This window comes from Sinohyriopsis cumingii, chromosome 5 (genome assembly GCF_028554795.1).
Source record: "Sinohyriopsis cumingii isolate HCF-2022 chromosome 5, ASM2855479v2, whole genome shotgun sequence".
Taxonomy (NCBI): domain Eukaryota; kingdom Metazoa; phylum Mollusca; class Bivalvia; order Unionida; family Unionidae; genus Sinohyriopsis; species Sinohyriopsis cumingii.
Window position 1 is genome coordinate 110757510 of NC_142965.1, and position 12442 is coordinate 110769951.

The window sequence follows — 12442 nt, forward strand, 5'->3', positions numbered from 1 at the left end:
GCTTACAAGGGTTTGGGAAAACAAACATCAACGCTATGGCGTATATATGTGTATGAATAAACGCACCATCCTTAATTTCCAAGTCGTTTAATATAAAATTTCAGTACTCCGGGGACATAAATCAATAACATGGCACGAGTTTCTACAAAAACAAAATCTAGAGCCGTTACCTTATTAAAGATTGAATATACAGGATCTTAGTGGATAAACACCGTGTATTTAATAAAGGAGATGATGTTGCGTTTAATTGCGCATTACATAGTAATGATGTAAATGGTAAGATCATGAGTAAGGGAGCATTGCGCATGGGAACAAATACGTTTGTAATAATCTTGATTTATTTTGTTTATCATACCATCCATTACATAGATCCATGGGATGTATAATAAGAAAGCAGAGCCAGTTCAATTATCGTATTAACAACAAATGTATCAAAACTATTAGCTTCGGTCGGTAAAGAAATAAAGCCATGCTATGTGAGTTGAACAAGTGACTCACAGGCTGTATAGTTTACAACTTTCTCTCTCTCTCTCTCTCTCTCTCTCTCACACACACACACACACACACACACATAATATATATATATATATATATATCAAAATTTAAATATATCAAAATTTAGGATCACTCATCATAAGAAATATTTTTCTTCAATTATAAATAACATAAAAACTATGCGTTACCCCAAAATCGACTCCTAAATAAAACAGCTTTCGTTTTTGATATTTGGAACATTTTTAATTCACCTCTATACATGGTATCAACATTCATCTATCAGTAATGTAAAAGTATATTCACTACAATGTTTGTGACAAAATGATCAACAAATACATAAATTGCCTTTTCCGATGCGATTCTGACAAGAATACGAAAGAAAGACAACGTTAAACAAATACATGCGCAAAGTATTTTAAATGAAAACGAAATAAATAGGTGTCAGAGGTAATCAAATATGTATCATTTAGACAAAATTTCAAAATGAAACAAAAGTTTTCTAAGTCTTATCGTTGACTTTTATACATACTGCGTTAAAATGCACAAATTAGGATATATATTTTTAGGCACTGTGTGCGATGTGAGCTTTAAAATCTACATATATATACTCCTCGAATATAGTTTCCACAAAAGAGAAGAAAACCATAGACAATTTAATCAATTTCCTTTATTAAATGCGGCAATGGATTAAAAAAAAAATGATATACATATTTAATTAAGAGTGAGGAGCATATTTACGTTATACAAGTTTCATCTGGATCTGAGTTTTTACAATAACTGTAGGCAGTACCTACTCCTTTTTCAGAAGGTACGACATTTCTTGATCAATTAGTTCATCATTACCTGAACTTGTGTTGTAAGAAGGTGACCGTTTCGAGTATACTGGGGCTATAGTTTGAAAATCAACATTAAAAAGCAGGAGTCGCTAATATGTAAACATTCTGAAACTTTTGTAAAATAAGTAGCCAAGTGTGCAAGAAATTTCATTGTTTTGACTATTCACGTGCTAAGTTGACCGATAGCATACATTCGTATTAGGCTCACACTAATTGATATTGTCCGAAAAAAAGGGCGGGGCAAACGAATCCTTTCTGTCTTCTAAAATATCAACCTTTATTAAAGACCATTACACGATCTCAATCGTTTTAATTAACTGAATGATGTCACTGAAAAATTTCTGTTTATATCATTAGATTTCAAAGGTTTATTTATAATTTACATTACAGAAATGGACATAAAATTATATTTGAATTTCATTTTTGTGTTTTAGTCTTACGTTATTATCATATTATCTGCAAACGTAAGTATTAGCATACATTTTATTCGGAATATAACGAAATAATACGGATATGAATATAAGACATAACATATGATACGATATATGAATGTAATATATACAGCTAAACCTCTCTCTCTCTCTCTCTCTCTCTCTCTCTCTCTCTCTCTCTCTCTCTCTCTCTATATATATATATATATATATATATATATATATATATATAGAATCCTAAATTGTTTACAGGCATTTTACACTCATAAACTTCTAACTTTATGATCGGTGCATACATTGTTAAGTATGCTTCAGGATGAATGATTGGCCTAGTGTATTTCCAAGAAAAGAAAAAAAAAACGTAAGCAAAAAGCTAACCTGAATATTAAACTATCCCGACTAAATGAAGGTTTGGAATCAGAAATTATTGTTACTGAAAAACTATGAGACTAGTTTTAAATCTATACATTTACTCTACCCGCACATTTCGAAGAAAAGGTGGACATTATATTACCTGCCATTCCTCATTTGCATGAATGAACGAGTACAGTCTCGCAATTCCCTCGAAAGCCTTTTGGATCGAGATTTCAAGTTTGGGATCCATCTGGGGGTGGTCCACATATGTGTATTGATGTGTTGAAGAGGCTTTACTGCAGACTTATTCTTCGGCAAACGTCAGGTGTCATATTTATTTATATAACCTTGCATGTTAAGCGGTGTTTTCCAAAAATGATACCAATTTTTCAAACACAGTTCAACGTATCGATAATCATGGACCGGAGTGCGAACATTATGCCCCTGATTAAAACCGTAAATTGGAAACTTTTCATGCAGTCTGTAGTGTGGTCTAACCGTCATCATGGAGAAAGTGTTATCAATATCATACATATGATGTAAGCGTTACGACTCTATAGTCTTAAATGAAGTAGCCGAAATAAGCGAAAACCAAAACGTTGTGTAAAATAAAAAAAAATAAAAAAATTATTTCTCAAGAACACAAAGTGAATATTTTAAAAAGAACTTACAGTATTCTGAATTAAATTATATATATTCCTAATGGTTCTATCACAAGTAAAAAATGTATTTAGTTAAAAATTAGTTTCAGTGTTGTTCCAAATGAATTCCAATTCTGAATGTGCTGATGTTCCAGTTGTCTCTAATGTGCTAATGTGTCAACAGTCTTGATGTTTCACAATGATATAATCAAACATTTCCTTGAATGAATTCCTAATTATCCCAAAATAGTGTTTTGTCCGAAATCCAAAGAGCACTTTACAACTCTAGCAAATAATTTAAATAATTAATCCTCTAAAATTAAAAACTGATTACAGCGATGAGACCGATCCCACTTTGGATGTCAAAATAGGAATGTAAAGAACATTTATATAGAAAATAAGGACACATTAACAGAACAAGGATGAGAGTCATTTTCGCATCATATTCGCAAACAACTTGCATTTAGAACATTTCTAATTTTAAATGAATGACCTTGAATTCAACATCTGTAAACATATTTACCTCCAATTAATATTGCTCTTAATATTTAGTCTAAAATCATAAAGAAATATTTGCTAACGTAATATGTTGTTTGCAAAAATATAAGAAATTAGTCAGGTCAACCCCACACTCAGTTATTGACCAAGGTCACTGTGCATAACATATAATCATAGAGAAAAGTCAGCACACAATACAAATTAAATATACATAAAATAAGGCCTTGAGTATTTGGATAGTTTCCCACCCAGTACTTCGTTTATCTCCGTGTCAACATCATTAGGATACTAACGTTTTCACGTTTACATCGGCAGTTTCCTGTTTTAACGCTTTCTGCCGGCAAGGGTGAGTCCGTTGAATAGCTTGGGCCAGAACCATCTATCATTTACATGTAGAATGATGTAAGTTCTGAGATAATGCTTAACGTCTTCATCCACAAGGGCTAGGTCCACGTTGTCCCGCACGATAACGATCAGGTGGTTTGTTTTCTCCCTCAGCGATTTCTCGCGAGCTGCTCTGAAGGTGAAGAGGGACCACTCATCTTCGATGTGTGAACCAGACAATATAAGCACCGTCCTCATCGCCCCATCCATTGCATTCAGAATGTTGTCTTGCTGTGAGGCACCGGGAATGAAATCTCGGTCAGGAAGTCGCAACCTATACCCCAACTCCTCTAGTTTCGGAATGAGCTCCATCAACAAGAAGTCCACATCTTGATCCGAGTACGAGATAAAAGCGTGAAATCTGTTTTCCTCTATCCGATCCTCATGAATGGAGAATTCTCTCTGTATTAGACTCCTGATATTTTGTTTCCTCGCTTGACGTTTGCCTTTATCTTTAATTGGCATTGAGTACAGAATTGTTTCTAAGAACAGCATTTGTTTTGAGTCAATATACCGTCCTCTTTTCATAAACCTCAAGAGCATTTTGTCTTTAAGTTGTTTTCGTGTTACACCGTGGGTGATGATGATGCCGAAGTTTGATTTAGATTCTTTGATTTTCTCTTGGGCAATGTTCCAAGCAACTTTGAAAGTTTCATTATCTGTTTTCCAATCTTCAGAAATTAGGAGAATGATTCTCTTACTGTGGCGAACGACAAGATTTAGATTTTCCTGAAAGGAAAACCCTACAACAAAATCACGAGCCATATCACATACTCGGAAATTATAATCTCGTCCTTCAAGGATATCGACGATGTGGTCCATGACCCAATTAGTCAGTTTTTCAGAATGGACAATAACTGCATCCACTTCTTCATCCTCTTTATTGGTGTCTTTATCAAATGGATGGACTCCAATGTAGATGTATAGCAGAACTTTAATTTTTAGTCGATATGTATAGACTATTATGAAAATGAATACAACCAAAAGACCACCAATAGTGGTTCCAACAGTTGTTATAATGAAGTCGTCTTTACACACAAATTCACCATCTGGAACAAGTAAAAATTGCCTCCCTTGCTCATTTGCATCGTTGCACTTTGTGTCAATATAATCAGAAATGTATTTTTTTTGTCTTAAAATCCAACCTTTCATCCAAGGAGTATGACAGTCACACTTAAATGGATTGTTTCTGAGTGTTAAGTTCTTAAATCCGATGTCGGCAATTTCCTTGGGCAAATTAGCCAACAGATTTGAATGGAGATACAAGTTTAACACATTATGAAGGCCTTTGATAGCCGAGGCTTCTAATTTACTGACTTTGTTGTCGCTTAAATTTAATAGTTGGACGAATCCAAAGTAGCTTCTGCTATATAATATCGTGATCTCATTTCCATTGTACCATAGCTCCAAAATGCTATTAGGCATGATGTCATGTAAATCGGATAAATTACGCCACCGGCAATCAACGATCACATTGTGGTTGATGTAACGCTCGTAACACGAACAGTCTACAGGACATCCCAAAATGCTGATCGGACGGTATAGTTCGTCCCGTCTGACATCCAACAGTCTTCTCCCTTTTAGCTCTACTGGTGACTCGCAAATAAATTCATTAAAATAATACTCGTCCTCGTTAACGAAACCACTTTTGAGAATATCGGAGAAAATGTTCAGTAATAACTCTATCTCGCTCGTGCATGAGAGTGGATTTTCATCAAGTCTGAAGTGATAGTTTTCCATTATTAGTACAAATTTTAATCCTCTTAAGATTGTTATATTTGGCATGATCTGCTGTACTCGAGCATTTCTTAGATCAACGAGTCTGCGTTTCTTTCTATTCTTAATATCGAAGTCCGAACTACACGACGACTTAACGACCATCTCGGCTATTTTGTGGGTTTCAATACGGTCCAAAATTTCGTTCATATTGCCGAAGGTAATTTGTGTTGATCGAAGGTCAACATGCAACAAGCTTGGAAACAAAAAAATAAACTCGGGTAATGAAAACAACGGGTTATTGTTTATATAAACAGCTGTCAAAGCGATTGAAGCGTTTGGAAATAACTCTGTATCTATCACCGAAATGTTATTACTTTCTAAATGCAGTTCTCCTAGGCTGGTGAGAGCAGATAATAATCCTTTCTGAAGCGATGACAGTCTATTGTTGGCGATGTTAAGGTATACAAGTGATCGTAAATCATCGAAAAGCCCTTTCTCCAATTGTTGTATTTTATTACCTTGCATCTGAAGATTCCGGAGTGTAGATAAACCATCAAAAGTGCCCACGGGAATATGTTCAAGCTCATTTTGAGAAACGTCCAAATGCCTGAGTCCACTTACATTTCGGAATGTTTCGACTCCAACTTGAGTCAAGTCGTTGGCTCTAATAGTTAACATGTGTACATATCCATGAAAGGAAAAGTTCCTCAGGTCTTTTATCTGGTTGAAATCAAGATTGAAATGCCTCTTGGATATATTTGTGGCAATATCAAGATGTAATTCATCACTATATTTATACTGAAAGTATCCAGTCCTAGAGAGATTCCAAGGAAGGATATGTTCTTTTTCTGACCAAGGGAAGTACGGGGGTACTGTAAAATTGTTGTGTGGAACTTGCAGACTTTGCAAGTTAATGAATTGTTCTTGAAGGAAACTAGGCAGTTCCGTCCAAGAAGTGTCTTGAAACGTTACTTCTATCATCTTAGGGAAGTATTTGGCACAAGAAAAAATTTCGGTGAAGTTTGGGGCTGGATACTGAAGATTCCTGTAGTAATAACTAGATGTGTCACTTTGCCAAAAACATCCCGATGGAGAATTTTCATAATAGTTTGAAACATTATTGCTATCTAGAATTATCCCAAAAATGCGCATCGTTCGGGTGATGTAATCAATACTCTTAAAACTTATGTTGCACCCATAAATTGAAAAAATTCCAATAGCTTTGCTACGAATAGGTTTTACAAAGGGTGAAAAATCCAAGGAATCCATCTGCATGCAAACGAATTCAAGAAATACCAGCACAGGCTCTTCGGGTAACTGTATGTCTTCAATAATCTGCGTTGTGTTGATATCACATCCAGTTTTGTTCACGTCAGTTATTTGAATGGTTCTTCCAATCCAAAGGAATAGTTGGCTATTCTTATAAAAATGATAACTGTAATCATTATAAGGCATGATGTTATAATTACACGACGCTTGAGTCATTTTAAGTGTCCCAATAGTGAGAATTACAGAGATCACAATCGATTCCATGAATTTGACTTTCTGTCTGATTTAGAATCAAGCAACACTCTTTTTCTCCACACGGTCAAATTTATGCCCTAAAATGGGACAAACTTCGAATTTTGACGAAAAGATATTATTGTTTCAAGTAAACAGAGCACAAAGTATCATCGAACAGGAATAATTTGACTTTCCGGTTCTGATTTTCAATATGATCGGAATACTGGCTTCTTTTACGTCACTGCTGATGACTTGAGTGGCACTTTATGCTTTCCAAGATGGCAAGCTCCACAAATATATAATTATCTCGTAATCGTTACGCTGTATATTTATTTTCTGTTGCATGAAATCAACTTAATGGCATTCCGGGCACGGCCAGCTCCATTTTGGGATCGAAGAACTTGTTTTCTTTCTATTTGGGATATATATAAATATATATATATATATATATATATATATATATATATATATATATATATAAAGAGAGAGAGAGATGTCAAAAAACCATATTCTTTGAACAGAGAACCGTAGATGAATGACTATACGTTACAAGAACTTGGCTGTCTATATATATACATATATGTATATATATATATATATATATATATATATATATATATATATATATATATATATATATATATATATATATATATATATATATATAGAAAGAGAGAGAGAGAGAGAGATTAATGTTCTCTTGCATAAGATTATCATATCAGACGAGCAAACTTCGACAATAAAATGTATACGAAAATAGTATACCGTATCACAAATTCCCCGCCAATAAAGCTTGGGATAAATGTCATTTGCCGTTGATCAATTAACGGGGAGTGCAGTAACTAGTAATGTATGGAATATTGCATGTAACAGCTGCATAACAATGAGAGCAGTTTTTTCGTGGAAGGTAATGTGAAACATGATAGAAAGGTAGAAGGCATTTCAGCATTAAATATGATATCTTCATATCGTACATACATATTTAGTTACTTAGTATGGAAAGGACCCGACTGTAAAAGTCCAAACGACGAAGAGAAATTAAACCCGACTGAAAAGCGTTTTAAATTAACTGGTTGTGTTCCAAATATTTTGATGTGTGCAGGGCATCCAGGAATTAGGTTTAGGTCTAGGGCTCTACCCGGTGTACAGTCAATTTCTCTTGTTTTAAATTTATTATTCAGATGTTCATGTTATTAATCATTTCTTAAAAACCATGGGTCCCGGCAGCCATTGATAGTCCAGATCGTTCTTTACAAAGAATAGTGGCGTGAAGTTTAAAATATAGTACTTTGAACTAAATCATGCTCTGTTGTACTAGTCAAAGTAGATATGATTTGATTCTCAGTTTCTATATTGAAAAAATTGGAAAGAATAAGATCATTCGTATCTATCTGAGACTGCATTTAAACATATGATCTGCTTGAATGACATTTCGTGCAGGTGAGCGTTCAGTGAAGGTTTTGCTCCTCAGCTTGACGACTAAAGCGTGTTGTGTTATTTGCCTGTATGGATAGGCGAATGGGTGATATAATAAGGAACTATATAGGTCATATTCATTGAACGCTTTGGAAAGTATTGACCTGTAAATTCTGGACAATCTACTGGGAATGAATGGACGACTAGGTTTCTGAGCTTGACAATATCTCTAAAACTCCAATATTTCATACAGTTTTATGTCAAAGACAATTATTTTGTTATCGGTAGCACTCTAATTAGAACCAGGGCCGGCGCTACCATATAGGCAAACTAGGCAGCCGCCTAGGGCGCTGATTTCAGGGGGCGCATTTAAAAAAAAAAATATTGTTTATAACTTTTGAAATTGATATTTTCGGGGGGGGGGGGCGCCAGAATCTAACCTTGCCTAGGGCGCCATATAGTCTGGCCGGGTCTGGCGCCGGCCCTGATTAGAACACACAAATAATAACTAACTGTATATGCTTAGAGAGACGAGAATATAAATCAATCTAGACCGAGAGGCAGAGGGACAAAACACACATATCTAGAGGGAATTAATGCGGTTTATACTAGTATGTTAGTGAAAAAGCTATAAAAGGGGTTATTAAAAGCAGAATGAACCACAACTTCTCAAAACTAACCTCCTAGTTAGAATATTTAATCCACTCCCGCAAGGCAGGTAAATGTATAGATGGCAAATATAAAACAGGTAGGTAGAAATTGCGCATTATAATATGCATGTAGATAAGGGAGTAATTTGATAAATACATAGGCAGTAAGACAAATAGATATGTAAGATTATATTAATGACCAAAACATAATGCAGGAGCTACAAGAGTGATTTTTTTGAAATTTATGAATGCATAGCTACATTAATGTAACAATATCAGCGACGTGACCAACCATCACCCCTATGGTTCACAAGAAAGGCACAAGAGGATACAAGGAATCACCAGTGTTACTTTGGGCACAGTAGTCATTTATCTGAGGATTAGTGGACATCACCTTTGGTGTTTCTGGCCCAAACTGATTTTTGCTGGCAGCATGCATCCACGAAGGCAGCAAAATGGATTTTTGAAATACTAAATCCAGTATTAAGGTCGTAGCATCCTCACATTCAAAGCCTGACCTTTGCTGAACAAAGCCGTCACTATAATTATCCATAGGACAGCTAAAGATTTACAGTCTGTTGTGGAAATGTGTTAAAATGTCATTTTAATGCCAATTAAATAAGACTCACTGAGGCAAGGAAAGCAAGTTTAATTAGGTATTAGATGATTAGAAAAGCTTTTTAAAATACATTGATGTGAAACATAATTTTAAATTATCTTCGCAAAAATGAATAGGAAACAAAATAGCACTCACATAGTCTAGAACAGAAAGTAGCCGGATGCAAGATCGTAGCGATGACACAATAATAAACAAAGGTATTAGCCTTGGAAATGAGGGCGAAGTATGCCCTTCAATATTGGCGTACAAAGATTAGGTCAAGTCAAAACTACAATAGGGTAGATCAAGCATTCAATCGGGATTTGAACTCTGATTCATCTGATTCACTTGGAACTTTTCATTGACATGACTTGTCTTTTAATTCTTGGATCGTTTTTGGATTTAATTAGTAAAACCGTAATTTCTTTTTTTCTTATTTTTCACATAGCATTTTAGGGAAATCAATTATTTGTTTAATTATACAAAGCTTGTTGTCTTCAGTCTTTTCTGTTACTTATGACTCGTAACACCAGATTAATCCAGATATTAATATGCCGAATCAGTTTTACCAGATTAAGACAGACATCAATATACAAAATCAGATTTAACCAGAATCGACTGCTTATAATTATGAATCTCAGCTTATGCGTAGATATTTTGTGATCAGCCTTATATGTTTATAAACCAAAATATCTACATGTCCTGGGACTGTAGTACACATTGTTGCTGCCTTAAACATTGGCGTGTAGAACTAATCATACTTGTATATTATGATATTGTAAAGGAAAAATGTGTTTAATCAGAACACTTCATTTTGGAAGTTCGAAAATTAGGAATCGAAGATTCGCTTCCAAATCAAAACATCGTTGTCAGTTTGGATTTTTAATATAAATAAAACTCAGCAGATTTGGTATGTCACTAATGGACGAAATTGAATTGCAGATGTCTACATTTTCACTTCAACAAAAATCAGAGATTACGTGAAACTATGATGTCACTTGGATCTTGGAGTTTCCAATCTATGCCAAATATGCCACTTGTGTCCAGACCCAGTCCACAAGCGCAGTCCTCTTCTTATTGCCGCATTTGCAATCACGGAATTGATTAGACTTTGTTGAGCAGCTTCGTTGATGATTGTACTGACTGCCGCAGGAATATTTTCTGTTGAAGGAAATGAAATCGCGCTGCTCGAGAAACTAATTGCCGTATTCGATTGAACCGTTAGCAATAAAACATTTTCGTAATATCTACAGCAACGTTTTCAGGGCCTGAAATTACGGTGGTCCAAGATCCATGGCCGATTCTTTTTATGGGCGTTTCGGTTATATGTAGGCAGCACTTGCTTGTCGGATGCATAGTACTTCTAATTTTTTCCTCCAAACTTACGAAATGCGTTGTTTTTAATCCCTTAACATATTAAAATAGTCGTAAAAGTGCAATGATAAAAGCGGACACTGTTCGATGCAACTGCGTATACTCAATGACAGCGAAAAAATAGCTTCGATAGTATCGGATTACCATTTGTTCTAGATGTTCTTTGAGTTCGTTTAAACATAGATTTACCGACAGAAGGCAAATATCAACCACAGAGAATTCGTCTGCTACAAGACGTGTTGCTCTGAAGGGTTTAAAAGATTTCCCAGGTCGGAAAAGGACAGTAATTATGATAACAAGAAAGGTAATCTGAATTTGCAGTATCAATGACAAAAGGACTTGACCTTGGGTTGAGTATGATGAAAGGAGTTCGTTTGTTTTATTCAGCATGTGCAGCATACCCAGAGTCAGCAAATTGTTCAAAAGCCGTATTCAAACGCACGAGCAAGTTTTACTGACCTATTAATAGCACACGAAGAAAGCAGAGAGCATATTACTTGCACCAGAAATGGGATTTGTATTAATAAAGCATACCCCTTCAATTATTAAGACCCCGATTGGCCAAGAATTTACAAAGCTTAGTGCACAGCCAGCTATTCACCATATAAGATGGACCAGAACTTGTTGATTTCTGTTCTGAGACAATTGCATACTGACTTCTATCTCTTGAGAACAATGTGGGTATATGAGAAAGCTTGCCAGTAGCTTCTCGTGGGTCGGTGGTTCTTTCCGGGGTTTTCCCAGGTTCTTCCTCCACCATTAATACTGGCCGCCATGTATACCTATCATGTGCTGAAAAATGACGTTAAACCCCACAACAACAACAAAAATCCCTTGAGAAACACAGCACTTGATACATACACTTCGAAGACCAAAGTAATGTTCGTCTGAGGTTGCGATGTCTACCAAACAGTCTGAGTCTCCCCTTACCTTTCCGATCCCCTTTTGTATATTTTTTACCACTATATGCTAAGGAAATTGTTACTTTTGGAGTCAATGACTGCATATAAACTAACATTATGGGTTGTTTCTTCATTTGTTTCGCTGCATGAGAGTAGTGAAAGGGGTCACCCTAGCGACAATGGGAATTAGCATTACAGAGACCCCTGGGTCACTCTAGGGACAATGGAAATTTAACATGGAGAAAAATCGTGGGTCACTCTAGCGACAAGGGGAATTAACATGGGAAAAAACCCTGGGTCACTCTAGCGACAAGGGAAATTGAACATGGGATTTTTTTAAAAAATTTTTTTAAAAAAAATTTTTTTAAAAAAGGGGTAGGCAATTCAAAGACTATCTCTTTTCGAGAAATATGGCTGGCCCTGAAAAGGGCCTTTGGGTTTTATGTTAATCTATTCATTAACATAAATGGCACCGCATTGGTCTTCTTCTTGTTCTTAGGCTACGTCTCACTGTTGGTCCGTACATCAGCACTCTTTTTAGGCATCCTTGTCTTTCGACGTAGATCCTACGTATCCACAGGCTGGTGTTTGTCCTGTGGACAACGGTCCACTTCGATCGGACATACATGAGCAAGTCTGTC

At 35.5% G+C, this 12442-nt stretch overlaps 1 protein-coding gene across 1 annotated transcript; it reads right to left on the reverse strand.

Moving 5' to 3' along the window:
• Positions 1-320: 320 nt before the first annotated feature.
• LOC149799988 (uncharacterized) lies at positions 321-6339 on the reverse strand. The gene has a single exon (XM_089958324.1). It carries the CDS (start codon positions 6337-6339, stop codon positions 3580-3582), a length of 2760 nt encoding a protein of 919 aa, XP_089814450.1. The 3' UTR covers positions 321-3579.
• Between the last annotated feature and the right edge of the window lie 6103 nt (positions 6340-12442).